The sequence below is a fragment of the Candida tropicalis genome, assembly GCF_000006335.3.
Source record: "Candida tropicalis MYA-3404 genomic scaffold supercont3.2, whole genome shotgun sequence".
Taxonomy (NCBI): domain Eukaryota; kingdom Fungi; phylum Ascomycota; class Pichiomycetes; order Serinales; family Debaryomycetaceae; genus Candida; species Candida tropicalis.
The window spans coordinates 838213-861526 of NW_003020049.1; the positions used below are offsets into that span (position 1 = coordinate 838213).

General features: G+C 32.6%; 6 protein-coding genes across 6 annotated transcripts; 1 reads left to right on the forward strand and 5 right to left on the reverse strand. All coding sequences in view use genetic code 12, as the record gives it.

Moving 5' to 3' along the window:
• Nucleotides 1-97: 97 nt before the first annotated feature.
• Nucleotides 98-1177, reverse strand: SDS22 (type 1 protein phosphatase-activating protein; the record flags this gene model as incomplete). Its single annotated transcript, XM_002547098.1, has 1 exon — nucleotides 98-1177. The coding sequence occupies one exon, from the start codon at nucleotides 1175-1177 to the stop codon at nucleotides 98-100; it is 1080 nt and encodes a 359-aa protein (XP_002547144.1).
• Nucleotides 1178-1747: 570 nt separating this feature from the next.
• Nucleotides 1748-2083, reverse strand: ACP12 (acyl carrier protein; the record flags this gene model as incomplete). Its single annotated transcript, XM_002547099.1, has 1 exon — nucleotides 1748-2083. One exon carries the CDS (start codon nucleotides 2081-2083, stop codon nucleotides 1748-1750), a length of 336 nt encoding a protein of 111 aa, XP_002547145.1.
• Nucleotides 2084-2321: 238 nt separating this feature from the next.
• On the reverse strand, nucleotides 2322-7595 carry DCK2 (Dck2p; the record flags this gene model as incomplete). The annotated part of the gene is made up of 1 exon (XM_002547100.1): nucleotides 2322-7595. The coding sequence occupies one exon, from the start codon at nucleotides 7593-7595 to the stop codon at nucleotides 2322-2324; it is 5274 nt and encodes a 1757-aa protein (XP_002547146.1).
• Nucleotides 7596-8941: 1346 nt separating this feature from the next.
• DCK1 (guanine nucleotide exchange factor DCK1) lies at nucleotides 8942-14656 on the reverse strand (the record flags this gene model as incomplete). Its single annotated transcript, XM_002547101.1, has 1 exon — nucleotides 8942-14656. One exon carries the CDS (start codon nucleotides 14654-14656, stop codon nucleotides 8942-8944), a length of 5715 nt encoding a protein of 1904 aa, XP_002547147.1.
• A 1188-nt stretch (nucleotides 14657-15844) lies between these two features.
• Nucleotides 15845-18487, reverse strand: SSY1 (Ssy1p; the record flags this gene model as incomplete). The annotated part of the gene is made up of 1 exon (XM_002547102.1): nucleotides 15845-18487. The coding sequence occupies one exon, from the start codon at nucleotides 18485-18487 to the stop codon at nucleotides 15845-15847; it is 2643 nt and encodes an 880-aa protein (XP_002547148.1).
• Nucleotides 18488-20875: 2388 nt separating this feature from the next.
• Nucleotides 20876-23083, forward strand: CTRG_01455 (uncharacterized protein; the record flags this gene model as incomplete). Its single annotated transcript, XM_002547103.1, has 1 exon — nucleotides 20876-23083. One exon carries the CDS (start codon nucleotides 20876-20878, stop codon nucleotides 23081-23083), a length of 2208 nt encoding a protein of 735 aa, XP_002547149.1.
• Nucleotides 23084-23314: the final 231 nt, after the last annotated feature.

Below are 23314 nucleotides of genomic sequence, written 5' to 3' on the forward strand. Positions count from 1 at the left end.
AGACATACATCCAATTCAAATATATAAATTGTAATAGAGATATGAAAATTCTAAATGGGTGATCTAATCCCGTTATCTTTATATTTATATATTGAAATTATGAAAAATATGTAGCATCAAGTTTTTTAAGATTTGGTAATGCTAGTTTCACTTTTCTTCTATATGAAGTAGCATTTTTAAGTTGAATTGGATTATGTTCTAAATAAACCGTTTCTAACGATTCCAATTTTGAAAGTTTATCAACTTCATTAAAAGAATCAATCAAATTTGAAGAAATCCATAAATCTTCTAATTTTTGAAGATGTCCTAAATTATCCAATTTGGAAATTTTATTATGACTTAAATCTAAAATTTGTAAATTTTCAAGATTTTCTAATCCTTCAATTTCACTAAGTCTATTACTTGTTAAATAAAGTTCTTCTAAATTTTTCAACTTGTCTAAATTTTCAATTTTGGAAATTCCATTAGATTGAATTGATAAAACTTTTAAATTAACTAAAGTATCTAATCCTTCAAGTTTCAGAATTCTATTACTACCAAGGAATAAAGATTGTAAATTAATAAACGGTTCTAAATTTTCAATTCTTTCAATTTTATTAGCTCCTAATTCAAGCATACGAAGTTTAGTTAAATTTTCAATATTTTTAATTTCTTTAATTTTATTTTGAACAAAGAAAAGTTGTTCAATATTAATCAAATTTTCAATATTTTTAATATTTTTAATTCTATTAAATGAAAAATCCAATGTTTTCAAATTAACCAAATGACCAATTGAACTTGAAATATGATTAATTCTATTGTCATATAAATCCAATTCTTCCAATTTATCACTAATTTCTTTAACAGCAACAATTGAAGTAATCAAATTTTGTCTTAAACATAATGATTGTAAATTCTTAAATCTTTCCAAGTGTAAATCTTCAAGTGATGAAATTTTTAAATGTACTAAATCAATATAATCAGTATCTAATTCAATATCTGCAGTTAAATCTTGATCTGCTTCAATTTCTTCAATATTATTATCAGGAATAACATTTCCTGGATATTGCATTGTTGGTGGGTTTCCAATTGGTTGTTCTTCAATTCCATCATCATCTTCTTCTTCCTCATCTTCATCTTCGGTATGTGAAAGAATATCTTCAACGTGTTTATCTTGATGTTCTTCAGTATCTGGCATTGTTATTTGTTGTATGGTTTCGTATGTAGTGGTCCGATCCTTTTTCAATCTGGTTGCTACTTTCTTTTTTTTTTCTTTCTTTCTTCTGTTAAGGAATTTTCTTTCAGTTTACTAAGATTACGCGAGAGAAACAACAAAACAAATCACATGATCACAGTCACGCGTAGTATATATTCGCACTATTAATTATTAGCCAATGAAAAGAATCAAGATGAAGCTTACAATAGGAATCGCCACAATTTTAAAGAAACGATTGATACTTTTAGAACCAATGAATATATATATATATGTATTTACAAAAAAAAAATATATAACAAATAAAAGATGAAGAAAGTAAATAATTTAAAAGACAAATGAATCCAAATAAATAAAATCTCGAAACAATTGGATATTTCCCCTGTCCCAAATTGAAAAAAAAAATCAACTATAAATTATCATATTATTGAAAAAATGAATTTCATAATCAAATTTTTTTTTCTTTATAGAAATAATCTTCATTTAAATATTTATAGATCCACTTGTAATGATATAGTTAATCAGTAATAATTATAATTATTATTAATTAATTATTTATTTAGATTCTTCTTTGAAAATATAATCAACAGCTTCACCAACAGTTTTAATTTCATCAGAAACTTTATCAGGAATTTCCAAATCAAATTCTTCTTCTAAAGCAACTAAAGCTTCAACAGTATCTAAAGAATCTAAACCTAAATCTTTTTGAAATGAAGATTCTAAAGTAATATTAGATTCTTGTAATGGAGCAACAGTTTTTAATGCTTGAATGGCTCTAGTTGTAATTTCATCTCTTGAAAGTGGTGGAGCAACATAGAAACGAATTGGTTTAATAAATGAAGTTCTAGCAACAACTGGAGAACGAACAGAACGTAAAGCTAATCTAAACATTATGAATTTAAAAGAAAGATCTATTGAGGATTGATTTTATATCACTGTAATTATAACAGAACTGGTTAATGATTTCATTCTCATTTTTTTTTTCTCTCGTTCTTCTCTTTTCTTCCTGTCAGAGGGATTTTGAAAATTTTCATAGAAAGAGGGAAACAAAAAAAAAAAAAAATAAAAAATTAGCAATTATACACTACTGTACCCCGGGATTTTACTGAATGTCTATAAACTATATGATTTAAACACTTTTCTTCCATTTGAATTTTCTTTTCAAACTTAGACTATGACTTAAAAATGAACTTCTTCCCGATGTATAAGAAGTTGATGTTGATCCACTCGTTGATGTTGTACTTTTCGCTAGTTTTGGCTCGGGTAATGTCCCCATAGATCTTGATCTTCGAAGACCAACAGATATTGCATTTGTCGATGATACTGTAGACATAGTATCTGTAGTTTCTTCTTCTCTTGATGATGAATAAGCAGCTTCTATAGTATCGTTAAAATTCTTTTGATATAATTCAACTAAAGCATCATGTGAAGGTCTCATACTAAGTGGTACAATCTTACCATGTAAATCCAAACATCTTTTCAAAACTATGGATAATTCTTCAAATTCATGTTTCAATAAATGAATTTTAGATGCTTGGTTATTATTATTTGTGACTCCAATATATTCAATGAAAAGCCTGTATTGACCTACCCCACCGTTTATCGGGGAATCAACGGTCCCGGCTAATTCTCTTGATAAATCCAAAAACAAAGATTTGGTATTACTTTCAGAAGTAGATCGAAGAATAGCACCTTCTAATCTTAACAATTCTTTAACCTTTGCCTTGATTGTTCTAATAGAATTATCCAATGGCGATAATTTTATAACTTTATATGAAGTGATATCACTAAAACTCATTAATGTAGGGAATGGTGATTTAGTTTCATAAGTAGTTTCTTCAGTCCATAAATCAAAAATTGAACTAGATCCAGGAACTTTTTTAAGAATAGTAAAACTTCTTCTTTCAGATCCAAAAACATCATTCTTATTTGGATAAACCAAGGAAATATCCAAATATTTCCCAATTAATCCTTTAGTATCACTACCATCATCAGTATATAATACCGATCCAGGAAATTTGGCAAGAATCTTTTGTTGAACAGATGTAAAATGTTCAAATGGTTGACCTTCATAGATTCTTTCTTTACCACGTAAAATCTCCGGGAATCCATTACCATAAAACACCACACGACAATAAGTATGTTGAATACTATCTTGATATTCCAATTCCATATACCGCAATGATAACTTACCATGCAAATGTGACAATTTTAACAAATCATACGTTTCTGATCTATAAGCTGTTAGCATATAGTTGTAAACATCTATTGCTTTCACCAAATTTTGTGCTTTGATATAATGTTCTGCACTTAATTCCAACAAACTTTCTCTTCTTTCAAAATTAGTTTGGATTGGCAACACAGGAATGGTAGAAACAGGTGCATATTCATGATGATCCCATGGAAATGTCGATGCCAAGATTTCAAGATATAACCCGGCTTGAACATAATCCTGCTTTTTAAGAGTTCTTCGATAAAGATCAGTAATAAAATCTCGAAGTGGTTCAGGTTCACCAACATTAACCAAATAAAGTAAAGCTTGAATTTTATAAACAACTTTATCTTCACTAAATTCAACAGTATCGGGAATTCGTATCAAGCGATTTAAAATTTTAATGAATCTCGACAAATAAGCAATAAATTCAAATAATACACTCTTGTCATTTTCAGGTTGATTAATAGATCTTTCTTTCAAGTTGTTAATAAATCCCATTTCATCAGCTTCACTTGGTTCATATAATCCATTACAATAGATGTCAAATAAACTGATAATACATTGTCTTTCCACTTCAATTTGATTGTAATTTATCATGATGGAAATCAACAACTTTGATCCTACTTTTCTTGATCGAGTACATTTCAATGTATACAATACAACATTATGAATCAAATCATAATCTAATACAAGTGTACTGAGACTAACTTCCATTTCTTTCTTATTGGCATCATACCCAAGATGCCCCCATATTTTATCAATCAACAATTCAACTCTTTCACCAATAGAAGACGTAATAGATAAACATGCTGCTTTTGCCATAACAGGTAATCTTTCCAGTGCAACAGTATCCAACACTCCTAATTTTAACAACGCACTAATAAACTCACCACAAAGATGAACATCCAATGTAGAATCAGTGATATATTTCTGAAATATAACCGGAGACAACAATTCCAACACACAAAGACAATTTTCAGCAAGAGTTGCTTCTAAAGATAACCATCTTGAACGTTCAAAATATTCACATCTGAGGATTTCATTAATAGCAACAATTATAGTGTACATATCATCACGAGAGAATAACTCCGCTAGATGCACAGTATGTGAGTTACTTTCAACAGCAACTTCTTTATCAATTCTTGCAATGAAGCCCAAAACAATAGCAATTTCAATTAACGCTTCTGAAAAACAATCCCCATTATGGAAATTATCAATGGGGAATTCTTCAAAGGGGTAAGTTGTTGGGAATAATTGAGTAAATGTCTTTCTTTTTGTTGGTTGATAATCATGACTATATTTTAGAAAAGATTTTGATAAACCAGGTAAAAGTTTGAATAGAAAAAGACAAACTTCTATAATATCTGATTCGCCTTCAATTAATAATTCAAAAATGATAATACAACACATGTTTAAAATACTGCAAGCAAGTCGACAACTATCAACATGAATCACATTTTGGAAAACTTCACTAGCCCATTCAACAGATTTTAAAAGAACAGTACCTCTTGTATCTTTATCTCTAGCCAAATCAGTACTTAGAATTCGAAGTATCAATGTCAATTTTGCAATTTGGATATCTTCCTCCTGTTTTTCCATTAATTTTTCAAGATCACCAAATGTTCGTAATCTAACTGCATCAATAAATGTTTCGTACCAATTAAGAACCACTCGCTTATCAAAATACATACTATGGGTAAGTATAAAATCAACAATATTTAACAATTTCACTTGATCTTCAATCAACAAAGATGATTTTATTGATAAAAAATGTGCCATCGCTTTGTAAGATTGTAATACTGACTCATTATACTCTTCAAATTCCCAACTTCCTTGAATTGATTTCGTGGCAAATCTAATCAAGATATCTTGAACATTAGATACAGACTTTGAATAAGAATCCCATATAGTTTCACCGCGAGAATATATATCACTTATTTTATTCCACAAGAATACTGCAATTCTAGGTTGATTAACAAATACATCTTGAAAACATTTTAAAAAATGTCCATTTTGATGAGGACTTCCAAATACATTATTCAATAAAAACACAATAGCCTTGAATGTATTGTCTTGTAATTCCAATAATATCTCCGAATCATTTGGTGAACCAGATATTATAACAATTCCAAATAATGAAGTTAGTAATTCTGGAAAATGTTTAATTAGATGTTTCTTTTTCAAATTTTTAAATGACACCAAAGAATCTGAAAGTCCATCTACTCCAGCAGTACCACTTCTATAAAGTGATTCATATTCTAATATATTATCAATGGTAACTTCCGAATTGTATAATTTCCCCACATAAACAGTAGAAACTTCAATTTCAGCAATTGGATGTCCCTTTGATGTGGATATTATTTCAACATGATGAGGTTTCTTTCTATATTCCACCAATTTACTACCAGATTTATAATGTAAATTACCTTGACCTGCTAATATTCCATTAATATATACAGTCAATTGTAAATAATCATCAATGGGCAATTTTTTATCTTTATTTCTTAATGAAATATTATCTATTCTAACTGTTTCTCCAACACTTTCATTCCCTGTAACAGCAATAAATTGCCATATCCTTTTCTCTCTTTGTGTTGTTCCTTGAGAAAATTTAATTGATTCATTATTTGGTGCACTAATTTCAAATGAATACAAGTCACGTGAGTCTTTCTTTTTTTTCAACAGGATTTGACCTAAAGAAATGTATAATCTTTCATTATTATCAGTAAATGGATCATAAAACATTGGTTTTGTCATAGAAATGGCCAATTTGGAATGATGCTTTGAGTATTTAGTTTTAGTTGAAAGACCAAATGGTTCATGATGGATAAGTTTTATGGTAGCATCGATTTTTCTTACGGTTGAATTAACGGCAATACCAGTTACATCTCCTGAGATCAATTGATCAACTAATATACCCCAATTGAATGGATTCTTGGAAGGTTTTTTAACACCAAAGGGAGCTCCAAATAAATGAATGGCAACATCAAAGCAAGAATTAGGTTGATTCTTGGAAAATACTTGTGAAATATCAGCAATACCTGCAGAAATACCCTTTTTCACATATTTTAAATTGGAGAATGTTTTCCTTCTTAATAGGCTAACTTCTTCAGATACAACAACTACCATGTATACATTTTCATTTAAATAATCATCTGGTAAATTTCTAAACAATGCTGAACTTATATTCTGTGCCTTTTGTAGTTCTTCCATTGTTCTTACTTTTACAACAAATGTTTCTGTTAACCTTCTTGTTACATTTCTTAAATAAATCTGAAGATAAAGACAATGTAAACCACTTGATACAGAAGATACATCTCCAATAATCTTTTTCAAGTCCACTAGAATATGATTATTCTTATATTCTTTAAAATCAGTAGTGGTAGAACTTAATCCTTCTTTTTTCAAAGTATCTGGTAATTTCTTTTCTGTTAATGCCAATTCTTCTTCTGAACATGCAATTACTGATGGCATTGAATTATTTAAATTTAGTAATTCTCCAGTTGATTTATCTCTAGATAAAGTATATTGATATCTTGAAGCTATCACATGCCAAAGTACATCACCTTTACGTACTCTCAATTCTTTATTTGATAATATTTTAGGAATTTTATTTAGTAATGAAGTTATAGTTTCTTTTAATTCGGGAGATTCCAACTCTGCTGATAAATTATGACATTCTTTCATAAAATAATCAAATAATTTGTTGAATAATTCTATAAGTTTTCGATAAACTTTTAATTCACCACAAGCAAATGAAATAAATATAAGTCCATTAAGTTCATTAATTGCATATCTTATTTGTCCTTTAATTGTTAATTGTCGATTCTCAATGGATGGGAATTTGGGACGATTTGGTTTATCTAATCGTTTATCTACTATTGCATCGGGGCCATTTTTAATTATACCAATTTTATCCACAATAGTAACATATTTCAATGGGAAAACTACAGGAGATTCATCTATATTATTCAATCCAATAGACAATATTTCCATATCATTTTTAATAGTTGGTGGAACTAAGTATCCTCTACCCCATTTTGAATCTTTAGTTTCAAAAATATAGACTTGATCCCCAGGATAAAGGTTTTTCAATGATTGATTTTGTTGTTGATCCAATTTCTTCCTCGGCACAAATGGTTTGATTACCGCTCCTTTTAAATAAGAAGTTGTTGGTGCCCAAGTCATTTGAACTAATAACTGAGTTTAGTTTTATTATTAAAAAAAAATATATAGAATTAAAAAGTAAAGGAATGGAAAGACTTGGTAACCAACAAGATATAGAAGAAGTAATAATAATTTATAAATAAATAAAATAAAATAAAAAAACAAACAGAAAAAGAAGCAAATTGGGATATTAGTATCAATTTTTTTTTAACCTACTTACTTACTTATTTACACTTTCCTGTCTGCTTGCCTGGATTTTGTTTTCTTATTATTCAACCCTAAAACAGAAAAAATGCTTCGACATTTTCTCTCGTTTGTTCTTTTCCAAAAATTTTTTAGTTCCTGTTGGAACCAAAGATCAAACGTAAATCATACGTCTAAACAATAGGGTGCCGAACTAAAGAATGCTTTAATAAAAATCGACAGGCAATTTTTGCAGCTTATGCATAATGCAGGAATTTTTTTTTCTTTCTTTCTCTCTCTCTCTCTCTTAATTAGGCTAGGGGGAAGGGGAAGGGGAAGGGTCGTTTTCTGTGGTGGGCCCTCGTTCCAGATTCGCGAGGACTCTAATTAATTTATCGCCTGAAATTTAAAGATTCTCTCGCGGTATCTCGCGTTTGTAACTGCACGACCCTTTTTTCTCCCCCGTCCCCGTCCCCTGATACTTTTTTGCTTTTGACGTAGTGTGCCCCTTTCTTCTTTTTCTTATTCTTCTTATTATATATTTACGGGTAAGTTGACAAAACAACAGTAATTATTAAGTTATGTAACTTCACTTCAAAAAGCGCTTTACTATTAAAACTAAAAATTAAATGAGATGAAGTGACAAAAGTCTCGGAAGAACTTGCTAAACTCATTCCAAAAGTAAACATCCCATAATTGGTAATCATGAAATAGTCTCTCTTTTTTCTTTTCTTTATTTGTTTTGCTTGTCTGTTTCACGTCTTCTACATTCTATTGCCAAACATTGACAATGCACAAAAAAAAGAAATGGAATTGGTGAGAATAAAAAAAAAAAAAAATCAGAGATATGTATCACGTGAGAAACGCGTTAAATACACGACTCTGGTTTGACTCTGTTGCAAGGTAATAAATGAAAAATTGTAACCACAATTAACAAGAGAATGTTTAACTCTATTAAGGGGGTTAGAAAAAGGGAGAAGATTCTATACAACTTAGTGTCATAAAATCAATGATTAAGAAAATACAATCATTTATACTTATATATAGATAAAAAAACACACAAAAATAAATAACGTAATACAAATTATTAATTAAATTCATAAAAAACGAAAAATTCACAAAGCGGGAAAGCAAAAAGCAATGTCTATTCTAATATTTTACTTTTCATTATTCACTAATTATTCTTACCAACCACCATTAACGGCATTGGATTTTGAGGAAATCGTTGTCTTAGCAGTAGTGGATGCGCCAGTACGAATAGAAGAACCAACTAATCCAGAATAACCAGGTTGGATATTACTTGATGGATATCCAGAAGATCTACCAGATCTATTCATCGATGAACTGGAGGAATTCGTAGACGCGTTTGTTGGAGATCTTGCCAATCTTGAACCAGAATAGTTTGAACCAGACATGTTGGAGATTGAAGCACGCTCATTCAATTGGCTTCCTGCATAACGTTTGTCTTGGAAAATTGAAACACGGCTTGATGGCGCAGGTTTAGGTGCTTCTTCACCTAATCTTAAAGCAATAATTTCTTCTTTGAAATTCTTATTGAATAACTCAACTAATGCATTATGGGAAACTTTCATAGTTGGTCCAATCAATCTACCATGTAAAGTTAAGCAACGGTACAAAATCATGGCAAGATCATTGAAAGCATCACGTAATAAACTAACTTTTCTAATGTCTTCTTCTTTAATTTGATATTTGGCATCGGTGAAGAATGCACGGTATTGACCAACACCACCATTCACTGGGGAATCAACAGTACCGGCTAATTGTCTTGATAAATCATTCAATTGCTCAGTGAAATCACTCTTTTCAGTAGACTTCTTAATGATAGAAGCTTCCAATTCAATCAAAGCATTGTTCTTATCAGCAATAATTCTAATACCATTCTCTAATGGTGATAACTTGACAGATTGCACCTCCTTAATAAATGATCTATTCATAAGAGTTGGGAATGACAACCAAGAATGGTAGGTAGTTTGTTGCGTCCACATATCTAAAACAGATGTAGAACCAGGAATAACTTTTGTGGAAACAAATGAACGAAGATCCTTATCTCTAGCATACTTTCTCACACCAACAGATGTGTAAAGCAACTTATCAGAGAATTCATAAACAGGTTCAACAGTCTTAATATGCAAGAATCTTCCGTTTGTTCTGCTTTCACTCAATTGTTTAGCTTCATCATCATCAGTAATAATCTTGGATCCAGGATACATCTTCAAAATTCTTTGATGGAAAGAAGTCAAATGTTCAAATGCTTTACCCTCAAAGATTTGACTGATATTAGTCAAATAATCAGGGAACCCACCACCAATTAATCTTACCATGAAATAAGCTGGTGTCAATTTATCTGAAGATTCTAAATCCAAATACAATTGTGCCAATTTGTTATGAACATAAGCAAAACTCTTCAAATCATAAGTATGCATGTTATAATTCTCTAACAATTCATTGTAACTTTGGACAGCTTTTTCCAATGAATTACCACGAACAAAATTATTTGCAATCATCTTGAATAAAGCTTCTTTTCTTTCAAATGAACTTTGTTCTGGGAATTTTGGTCTGAAACTGGCTGGAACCATGATGTGATTATCCCAAGTATAAGTACTGGCAAGTAATTCCAATGTTAATGCAGCTTGAACAAAATCATTCTTAGCAACATATTGTTCATACATTTGGTGAATGAATGAATTGAAAAGTTCTGGTTTACCTGCATTCTTAATTTGTGCTTTCAATTTGATTTCATGGAAAGTTCTATCTTCGTCAAATTGAGGACCAGCAGGTACAGATGTATAGTAGTTAAGAGTACCAAAGAATGAATCAAGATTCTTGATGAATCCATAAATGATGTCGAAGGCAACATCTTCACGATCTAATCTAATGGTTACTTTCATTCTTTCAATGAAATTGGCTTGATCAAGGGCGGTTGGCTTGTAGGCATGTCTATGATAAATTTCATGTAATCCAACCAAACATTGCTTTTCAACATCCATAAGAGAATCACTTAAAATATATTCTGAAATCATAATGGACCACAAGATCTTAACGGCAACACTTTGACATTCACTGTCTCTTTGTAAACCAAGCAACATTAAATCTGGTAAAATACCATACTCATCGTTAATAAACTCAACTTGGTAACCACCAAACTTCTTCAAGTTAAACCTAAGCATATCTTCATCTGTTGATTCCCATGCCAAGGAGTCCCAAGCTTCGTTAATCAAGAAAGCAGCACGCTTACGAACATCATTCGTAATTCTGGAACAAGCACCTTTTGGAATTTCAGATAAATGTTCAACGGAAACAGGTGGCAAGATTGCCAATTTGAACAAACATCTAAGATAATTACCCCAAAGAACCCTGTCAAATAATTCTGAATCATCTAATGATGGAAGTTGATGGATAACGAGAATCGGTCTGACCAATTCAATGGCACACAAACTTCCTTCAATAATAACTGAAAAGATGGAAAACCATTTGGTTTCTGGGAAATACTTACCCAATCTCATGTATCTGATACCAGAGATCATAGTGAGAATATCTTCACTTTGGAAATTAGCTGCCAAATATCTTTCAGGAACAAAACAATCGTTTTCAATTTGATGACTGAAAATCTTGGTGTATCCTTCATTACCAGCTGCTTTTCTTCCGATACGAGCAACAAATGCAAAACAAGTAGCAAGCTCAACTAAAACTTCTACCATCACTTCGTCATTAACAATTGGATCAATGGAAAATTCTGAAAATGGAAAACTAGTTGGGAACAATTGTGTGAATAAACGTTTTGGTTGGAATGAACCATTACCTCTAGTGTGCTTGTTGTACTTGATGAAAGTTCTGGCAATGGCTGGTAAGAACTTAGACAAGGAGAAGCAAATGTCCAAATCCTTTCCAGTTGTTTGAATATCACCATTATTCCATAATGTTGTACAAACAGCATTCAATACACTACAAGCCAATCTAGTAGCATCAATATCAGTCGGACCCAAGAAAACATCCATAGCCCAAATAATTGCTTTTGGTAACAAGATACTTCTGGTTTCTTCATCTTTAACCAAGTCAGTATTAAGTACTCTCAAGATCAACAATAATTTACTAATAATAATTTTATGGTCTTTAGCATTACCAACGGCAACACCAGTTTGAAGATTAATTTCATCAACACCCAAACCTTTAAGACCAATTGAATTAATACAATTGATGATAATCTTGACAAGTTTTGATTCATCCAAGTTGGTTCTAAATGCAAAGACATAGTCAATAATCTCCATAATCAAAATTTGATCATCAATCAAGGTTGGTGAGTCCAATGAAAGAAGATATGCGATTGATTTAAATAAATTATTCAAGGATTTCAAGTACAAATCATAATCGCTTGGTGAGCTCATTGATGAAACAGATAATTTCAAGATAATGGAAAGAATACGACAAACTGATCTTGACACAGCGTTCCAACTAGAAGCAGCTCTGTTGAATACTTCTTCAACTTTGGTTAACAAAAAGATACCCACTTGACTCAGACTCTTGTATTTGGCGACGAAATTGTCAATAAGATGCAAGTATTGATCTTGTTTACCAAATATGACATCCAACATATGAACAATACCTTTGAATGTATTATCTTCAAGAATTTCAATACTTGGACCAGTGTGACGACTGGAGATACTGATAATACCATATAAAGAACTCAACAATTCGGCAAAGTATTTAACAAGTTGAGATATATCCAATCTACTAAAAGCAACCAAAGAATTTGAAAGTTCATCAATACCACTTTGTCCATTTTGGAAGAATCTTTCATACTGGAAGATGTTGTCAATTGATACATCAGAATTGTAAATCTTACCAACATATTCAGTACTAAGCTCAACATGGGCCATTGGGACGCTATGGGTGGTGGAGATGATTTCAATAGTGTGTGTTTTCTTCTTGTTAAATTCAACCAATCTATTGCCTGATTTGTAAAGTAATCTACCCTCACCAGCCAAGACACCATTGACAAATAATGACAACACAATATAATCATCTTTAGGTAACTTCTTTGAAGCATTTTTCAAGGCAACACCATTAACTTTGACAATTTCCCCAATAGATTCACCAGGGAAAACGGAAATGAACTGCCAGTATCTTTTTTCTTGTTGATTGGAAGCTTTAGCAAAAGTGATTAACTCATTATTAGGGGTACTAACTTCAAAAGTCAACAAATCATCTCTAGCAGATGAACCAAGTAAAGAAACTTTACCCATTTTTAAATAAATACGTTCATAATTTTCAGCCAATGGGTCAAAGAAAATCGGTTTGATTCTAGAAATTGGAGCTGAAGAAGTTAATTGGTTTGCTGCATTTCCTTGGAATTGATGTTTAAACTCTTTAACAGTAATGATCAATTTTTCTGCTCTTGGATTCACAGCAACACCTTGACTTGAACCGGCAATAATTCTATCAACAACTTCACCCCAACCGTTATTAGGAACACCTCTAAGATCTTCCACCATATTTTTCTGTCCTTTTTTGTTCATGTACGATCCAAATAATTTAATGGAGAAATGATGTGCTTCACCAGATTGAAGGGAACCCTCATTTCTTGAAAACACTCTGGTGATATCAGCAACACCAGCGGCAACACCTTTCTTGACTCTTTTTATTGTTGGAACATGACCTGACGTTTTGATACTTAAATCGACTTCTTCTGTCAACACTGCTACAAGGTAGACTCTATTGTTATCAATTTCACTTGCAGGAAGATTCCTAAATAATGCAGCACTGATTTTTTCCACATGAACAAGATCATCAACGGAATTAGTGTGCACAGCAAAGGCTTCAGTCAATCTCTTTCTTGAATTACGAAGATACATATAAGCAATCATACCAGCAAAACCTGGTGGTTGATAAGCAGATGATCCACTAACTGATCTAAAGTCAACAAGAATATGGGATGGTGGTTCAACTTCGAATTTTTTATTTGCTGGTGGAGTTAAAGAGTAGCTATTCTTGTGTTGATGAGCATTAATTGGGTAATTTGGAAGCAAAGCACATAACTCGTTATTCAATGCAATGGATGCTGGAGTAGCCGAACCCAATGATAAGATTTCTCCAGAATATGGATCTCTTGCCATGATGGATTTGTACCCAGAAATATCGGTGTCGGCATTGTCTAAATCGTATGATCTTTGGTTCAATCTGGTTGCTTTGGAAGCCAACATCTTTGGGATCTTGTTCAATAAAAATGTGGCTGTTTCTCTAGCAACCAAGGCTTCTTCAGCAGTTAACAAGTGGTAGTTCAACTTGATTCTGGTTTCATATAAACTGTAATAAATTGCAGTCAATCTATCAAATAATCTAAATTCACTCTTGGCATAAACAGCAAATATATGGGCATTAAGCAATTCCAAAGAATAACCAATCTCATCAAGAAGGGTATCACGTGAATGGTCTCTCTTTGTAGGTAATGGTGGGACATGTTTCTTGATATAGGTATCAACTGCATCTCCATCAACTGCTTCTTGGTGTGCCAATTCAGTGTCACGAATGGTTGGGATATTACTGTCATCTGATATATTATTAAATTTCTTGGAGACCCTGATATCTTCTGAAGGCATTTCTTTCAAGATCTTGATATAACTCAATGGGACCACCACGATCTTATTTTTTTCAACCAATAAATCATCTAAATTGATGGAACTTGCAAGATAATCAGTAGGAAGTGGTTTTGTCACGGCATAAACTCTAGCCCATTTACTATCCTTGACTTCAAAAATATAAACTTTATCACCAGGATATAAATTCTTAAAATTATCATTACGTAATGTGGGATGCTTATCATTAGGTAAGAAAGGTTTAATGATCTTCCCCTTAATTAAAAATTCTGTTCTAATCCAAGTCATGTTGTCGAAACCTTGTGACTGTTTAGAATGGAAATGATAGAGAAAGCTTTAAAACTGGATCGTCTAAAAAAAAAAGCACTGGTTGTAAAATCAACAAAAAAAAATCATTCAAGGGAAAACTATGAAAAATTTATGTGAAAAATAAAATAAAATCAAACAGAGTGAAGAAGAGGAAAAAAAAAAAAAAAAAAGAAAACGGGCAAAGATGATGAACAGTATACAATGGAATGTTATAGCTAAAATGTTGTTGACCCTGTGTTATTTTCTTTGTATTGTGGACAACGAATCCTTTAAAAAAAACGTAAGTTGACCCACATTAGATTTTTAGTATTTGACTTTGCAAATGGTCTAAATTGGATTACCAACAATAGGCTTTGGTTGTTAAAATTTTAGGTCCCTTGTCCCTCTCCCAATAAATGATTGTGAGAACAAAAAAAGAAAATTAATTTTGAACCATAATTGAATTTTTTTAGTGTGCCTTTTCCATATTTTAATTTCGTGCATTTGTGGTCAAATTTATTTTTACCGCTCGTTAAAATTTTCAGTGTGCATTATTTATTGTACAACAACAACAACAACAACAATAAGAGAAAAGAGACAGCAGACAGAAAATTTCCTTTCCTAAAACGAACAAATTCTTTTATGTACACTCCCCCCAACAACTACAAAGCAAATAATCTTAAATTATTTGCAAACAAAAAGTGGGTGGATTTTTTTTTTCTTTTTATTATTTATCTATCTTTTTATTTATTTCAACAATTGACGAATAGGACAAATAAAAGAAGATCAACGATACGAATATTTGAGAAATATCATCTTAGAATGTTCTTCAAATAAAGTAACTTTATACCCTATTTTGGTTTTAAAAAAAGTTTCTTCTTGAAATGAAATCAAAGGTGCAAGATGGCATTTTTGATGTTAATCAATGATACCGAATGATGTGTGGTTTTGACACTTTCAACCTTGTGTTTTCTTCATCAATTTACAACCCGCTTTTCCTTTGAGGATGAAATTCTTTACAAACTTAACATGAAATTCGTCTCTAAGATATCTATTAAATTGAAATGTCTAAATGGTTAAAATACCAGACTAAAAAAAATAAAAAACTTTTTTCCCTTTTGTTGTAAATGATATACATAATCCCTTTCTTTTTACTGGACTGTTATTTTTTTTTTTTTAATTTTTCGTTCATGCAAGAAATGAAATCCATTTATGGAATACTTCCTTAACATTCCTTTTATTATAACTTCTTCCTCCATCCCAGATGTACCGATCCATCTCTGTTCTCCCTGAATCAAAATCCAATTTATCTAAACTAGGGATCGACGTACTCTTGATAAATCTATAACCAACATACAACACTGCAAATACCATAAGCGATCCATAACTGGAAAAGAAAAACATTGTGTCCCATTCATCCCGTATAAATACCACAAAGCCCATGGCAAAGATAATGAATGACGTACCAATCGCACCAACGATTGCAGCATATGGTTGAAAGGGGGATTTGTACGGATAAGACTTATCATTCCTATCTAAAATGTCTGGACGCCTTTTTAACCCGTAATAAAACCTTATAAATGTAAGGCACATAGCAAACCAAACAAAAATTCCCGATGACGCAATAACACTAGTAAGGTTTTGGAAGACCACAGTAGCTGACTCATTAACACACGTGTACGCAAGTAAACCAAACGATCCAGCAAATAACACCGCATTATAGGGGATTCCAAGCCTATTACATCTTGAAAGAAACTTTGGAGCCTTCCCTTGTAATGCCAAGGCATAAACTGTTCTAGAACTCACGTACAACTGTGCATTACCACAACTAACAGCAAAGAAGACTAAAAACCCGTTTGTAACTGCACTAAACCCACAAATATTAGCGCTCTGCAATGCCACAATCCATGGACTTTGTGCTCCACTACCATACCCGCCAACTACCCTGGAATCAACATTACAATGAGCCCCTCCGACTTCTAATATGGCCGGGTTGGTGCTGAACATGCTGGCATCAATACCAGTCAGACCCAGATAATACCTCAACAATCTCGGATCACCGGCATAAATATTAAGCGAAACAATAAATGCTGATAAGACATAAAAAATAAGAATTCTCCAAAAAACTCTTCTTGTAGCTGATGGTAATGCTTTTCGAGGATTTTTAGCTTCACATGCTGCAATGCACACAATTTCAGTTCCACTATACGCATAGCATACGACTAGTACAGCCGTTAACAATGACATAAATCTTCCTTTATCACCACCTATACCCTCAGCAGGAGAACTTGTACCACTATCGTGAAGATTGAACGATGGCCTGAATAATCCAAATATAACATTATTCTCAAAATCAGACTTCAGATAAGTCCAATATCGAAACCCTATTACCGGTGTGTTGGGGAACCCGCCTCTGTTTAATATAATCATGGCAATAATCATGACTAGTGCCCATAAAATTTTTATAAAACTTGAAATATACTCCAATTCTCCAAACACTCTAATATGAATCAAGTTACTACCAATGATCACTACCAAAAAGAACGTGACAAATCCTGCAGTAGACCCAGAATGTACTCCTGTTTGAAGATGCGGATAATATGATAACATAATAACACCCGCAACAACTTCACCGGCTACACCAAATGCAAAACTGAAAAAATATAGCCAACCAGTGGCAAACCCAAATGCATCATCAACAAAACGTGACGAAAGACCAGAAACCCCATCTATAACAGAAACAAATGTAACAATCTCACAAAATGAAATCAATGTTGCCAATACAAGGATACCCACAATAATAAATGCCAACATTGCTCCAAACCCACCAGCTATTGTAATTGCTTTACCAGAATTCAAAAACAACCCCACACCAATAGTCCCACCAAAGGAGATCATTTGTAAATGCCTCACAGATAGTTTTCGTTGTAAAAACTGTCGTTGCCCTTGCCCATGATCATCGTCAACACTATCAGATGAAGTGGGTATTTCTGTGGATGGGAAATAAAGTTCACTTAAATCACCTTGTGAAGCAAATGATGCACTATGATTTCGTTTCCAATTCTTCAATTGAAACTTCTTTTTACCTTCCTGTTTTGTTCCTTGTTCTTCATGACCAGCATAAAAATTATCGGCCAAATCAACCTCATTGACAACATTAAGTACATTCTGATTTCTTTCTGGCCCACTCGGTAGTTTTTCTTGAACTCGGTGGATTATTTCATCATTTATGGCTGATTCTTTAACAAACTTATTGAAATCATCCAACTGGGATAAATTAAATAATGATGATCTTTCGGAATCCATATCTTGCAATGGGATATCTTGGTTTTCAAGTATTGTTGGCTGTTCGGTTTGTTTTTGTTCTCTTTTCTTTGATTTACTTAACTTTTCATATAGTCGTAAATATTTAAATCGTCCTGATTCCTCAGTCTCATCTTTATTAACTACTGAGGTTGCAATTTTGTTGATGATTGAACTGTCAAATGATGCATTTACTTCTGAGAATGTAGATGATAATGATGCCTTTCGGGTATGTAGGGACAGATCTTGAGATAAATCAACTTCAACCATATTATATTCGCTTCTAAACCCAGGCTGTCGTAATGGTGATACAAAGGCATTTCTCAAGTTCTGCGTTGATTCAGATTCAGAGTCTGATTCTAATACATCTGACGGTTTATCATTTTGTTGTTGTTTGACTTGACTATTAGTGCTATTTTTGGTGTTCTTGTGTAAACTCGGAAAAAGGATATTGTTCTCAACAAATGATGACGATGATGATGATGACGTTTGTGAAGTTCTTTCAGACCCAGAAGAAGGGTCTGCCATCTTATACTAAGCTTGAACTGTTAAAGCAATAGAATACACCAAAAAGAAAACAAACTGTAGTGTTATATATGTAAAAAAAAAAAATAATAATATCCTCTTTTATTAATAATGTTGGGTTTGGGGTTTAGTAATGCATCCTTTTTTCTATTATCAAGAAAATTAGAGAAAACAAATTCACCAAGACTATCATGCACGACGACAATAAGGATTACTAACCAACAACAATAATAGATAAATTCAAATGAATCAGAGAAGATAAAATACAAACTCTTCAATAAACTATCTTTTATTTCAATATCATGAAATTGCTTGCAATTAACAACCAATCACGATAGAGACTTAAAAAATATGAATGAAGAATTTGCGTCAGAAGCCAAAATAAAAGTACAGTGGCAACGACACTATGTAGAAAGACTGTGAGCAAGCCCACTTTAATACATCAATCTACCCAATATCCAAAAATAAGTATAAATTTGTAACATAATGTAAAGTCATCAATGATGACATTTCAGCTGTTACACTGAAAAGAACAGATACTACACTGGATCTAAGCCAAATGGCAAAGAGATTTGGTTTTCAGAATAAGGGAGACCAGGGGAAGGGCTAGTATTTATAGTAAAATTTTTGCGTGTACTTTGGACAGAAAAAAATTTTTTTTTCTTGTCTCATCTGCGATGGGTGGCGTGGAAATACAAGCAAAAGAAAAAAAAAATTACAAAAACGTGCAAGTGCCACAGTTTTCGGAAATTCACTACCGATAAGTTGGAATGCATTCAAACTATTCCAACACAACAAGTTTCTCTTCCCCCGCCACATGGGCAGGTATCAAATTTAGTTGTTATCTGATTGTAAAGTACTACCAGGTAGCTTTAATACACCCATTGATGCTACATTACGTACGAGGCTTTCAATTGGTCAAATCTGGGAATTTAAGCAACACACACGACCTTTTATGGTTTTGATAGCCCTAATTTTGTAAAGATAGGTTACCTGTTCATAGTATTTTTGATGCCGTATGGTGTTTAGAATTGATCCCAAAAGGTTCAATTGATGTTGAAATGATCGAAACAAGTGTTTCATGTGGAAATTTGAAAGGAAAAGTGTGATTATGTTGACTCTAGACTACTTTAGTTATGGCGATGTTCTCACTATAATTGAAAATAGACCTCTAAAGGCGGTATAACTCTTTCAAGAGTGTTGGAGAGAGTTATAGATGGCCAGGTAGCTCAAAATATGACAATGACAAAAGTATTTCTACATGTTGTCAAAATCTGATAAAATATTGACAAAACTATCTGTTCTAGAGTAATCCATCCTCTGTCTAGACAGAAAGTTTAACATAACAAACAGTTGGGTTTACAGGAGATATATATGGAACAATTGTATATGTAATTAAAGCTAAGAGTCAGTGTTATCTGATTAGTATGTAAATTAATTCTGTTAAATATATTCAACTGGTAACAGAGGTATAAATCCAGATGTTTCCATTTTGACATCTGTGCAATTAATTCTGTCATTCTCGAGAAATAATTTGGTCAAACTGTCAAACAATTTTGTCCATTTCATTCGATCGGATTTATCCACTGGTTATGAGCCCCTGACATTGACATTGTTTACTATAGGTGTATATAGAATGTTTGATAAGCAACCTTTCCAGGGTGCACGACCGTCCTATACTGAATATTTATCTGGAAGCAATACAAGGCTACCTGCTCTAACTTTGATTTACTAGTAGAAATATGATCGTTTCATAGATAAAGCCGGAGTAATAGAACGACGCGTTATAGCCTAACAAGAGCCCTGGGGTCTTTATTTTTACTTGATAGAGGCAATTCATCAACAAATATGACTCGTTCCCCAGTCCCTACACATTGTCCTTGGCTGAAAGCAATGTCAAGATAACAATGATAATTCGAGCCGTATGAAGTTGATCCATCAATCGGAAGAATAAAACGTCGCGAGAATAACAGCAATTGTTGTGAGGTTTTACAATAGCTTTACTTGATTATATGCCATGTCAATAATTATTGCAAAATCTTTCTCTTGTGTGTTTGATAATTCTCAGCGCGCGTGGGCGCGTCTTTACTAACAAGAAAAGAAATAAAATTATCGCCTTCGCTTTCGTAAATTCGAGAACCTTCCTTAGTGAAAAAAATTTTTTGGCTGGTTGGTGGCAATAACACGAATTAGGAAATTGCGCCGCACCATCTCAAACACAAAATTGAAAATTTTTTTCTCCTACTAATTGTTGAAATTTGGTTGTGGGATGTATAAATTACCATTCACATCTCCCTTTTTTTTTGCTTCTGGATTATAGAATTTCTTTTTTTTTTTTACCAACTTTTTATTAATTAAGAAGAATAACCAATCAACTAAATTATAGAGAAGATGCCATATAGACCAAGAGCTAACAGATACGCTAGAAAGAATTACAGTTCAGCTAGACCTCAATATGGTTCTTCCCTGAGTTTTAGACAACCAAGATCCAGAGCACCAGCTCCTCAACGTAGAGGTGGTTATAGAAGATATTACCATCAACAACCATCTAATTATGCTTATGTTGAAGAACCTGATAGTGAAATTGATCCAAGTGAAGAAGAAGAAGAAAATAGACGTTATGAAAGAGAAGCTGACCGCTATGAAAGAGAAACCGATGCTTATGAAGATGAAGCTGACTATTATGAAGATGAAGGTGATTATTATGAAGACGAAGCTGACTGGTATGAAGACCAAGCCGATGCTTACGAAGATGAAGCTGATGCTTACGAAGATGAAGCTGATTATTATGAAAACAATTCTCTTGGTGATGAATTACCAATCGTATTCTCAGGTAGAGGTAACCTTGATGAAGATGAGGTTGAACTTACCTATGTTGACTCAGATGGTAACGAATACTCAATTGACGATGAAGAATTAGAAGAAGCTATTTTAGCAAAATTAGAAGACCAAGGTGAAGTTGTTGATATGAATGATGAAATTGTTGCTTATTATGATGATGAATCTAGTACTAGTGACTCTTCTTCAGATTCCGATTCTAGCTCATCTTCTGATTCTTCCTCGGATCCCGATTCTAGCTCATCTTCTGACTCAGATTCATCTTCTGACTCAGATTCCGATTCTAGTCTGTCGTCAGATTCCGACTCATCCTCAAGCTCATCTTCTGACTCCGATTCCTCTTCTGATTCAGACTCCTCCGACTCTGAAGATGATATTATTTACATTGTCAACGACCAAGAAGATTCTGATGAAGATTCTGACGAAGAATTTGACACTGAAGAAGAACAAGAAATTAAAGACAGATTATTGTTGGAATATATCAGACAAGAATTTGAAGATGGTTTGGTTAGTAGTGACGAAATAACTTCTGAAGATGAAAGTTCCGAATTGGGTTCTGAACCAGAATATTTTGAAGTTGATAGTGACGAAAATTCCGACGACGAAGAAGGTATTACCATCTACAAAACCATTACTTTACCAGAAGATGTTAAAGATGAAGATGTTGTCTTGTATGACAATTTTGATGAAGACGATGATATTGAAGAAGATGACAATGAAACAAAATTGATTGCTTATGATAGTGATGATAATGATGATGATGAATTCCTGGTCATTGATTTAACTGAAGATTTGGAAAATAGTCTGGACTATAGATTGGAAGAAGTCGATGACAATAACTACAAATTGACTGTTAGATTTCCTTCATTGGTTAAAGAAGCTTTAAAGATTGATTTCTTAAAGAATGAAAATGAATTGGTTATCAGTGGTAAATTAAACTTGAATGATGCTGATATCGATGAAGAAATTGATGAAGCTGAAGAAGTCGACGCAGAAGAAGAAGACGAAGAAGATTCTGACAGTGAAGCCAATGATTCTTTGGTTGCAGAACTTCAAGAAAATGCCAAAATTCGTAAAGAAAAAATTGCCAGACTCATCGCTGACTTGGAAGAACGTGAAGCTGAAGAAGATGAAGACGAAGATGAAGATTATCATAGTGCTGCTGAAGAAGATGAAGAAGATGAAGATTCCGATGACAGCTCTGATGATGAAGAAATCAGTGAAGCTGAAGATACCTTTGTTGAAAAAGCTGTCGCAGAAGAATTGGCTAAGAAAGAAGCAAAAGAAGCCAGAGTTGCTGAAATCTTGGCTGAATTAGAAGCCCAAGAAGGTGACTATAATGAAGAAGAAGATGAAGAATGGAATGGTGTTGAAGAAGAAGAAAATGATGATGACGAAAGTTCAAGCTCAAGCGAAGAAGAAGATGATGAAGAAAGTTCAAGTGATGAAGATGAAGAAATTCAAGAAGATGCTGAAGAATTGGCTAAACAATACAAGAATGAAGAAATTCACTTTGAAAAGCACTTTCAATTTGACAAAATCATCAAATTCGATGAAATTAAAGCTAGATTCATTGGTGAAGATGAATTAGAATTAATCATTCCAAATGAAAACAAAACTGTTCAAGATGAAAATACTGTTTCCATTGCAGTTGAGCCATTAGCTGAAGATGAAAGCAGTAGTACTACTGAAGAAATTGAAAGTGTTGTCACTGCTCCAACTCTTGACGACGTTGAAGTTGAAGACGTTGAAATGGAATAATAAGACTGGTCTTTTATGATGTTTTGTAAAATATTCCCTTTGTTATGTATAGATACATTGATTGTTTATCGTTATTATTAGAGTATTAGAATAAAAAATTATTTAGATTTCGTTTTTTTCAAAAAAAAAAAAAAGAATTGTTGCCTCAAAGGGTTCGCTAAGTTCTTGTAACTTTATATGTTTTTTTTTTTTATTATTATTGTTATTTCTTTCTTATTTGCAACACATCTT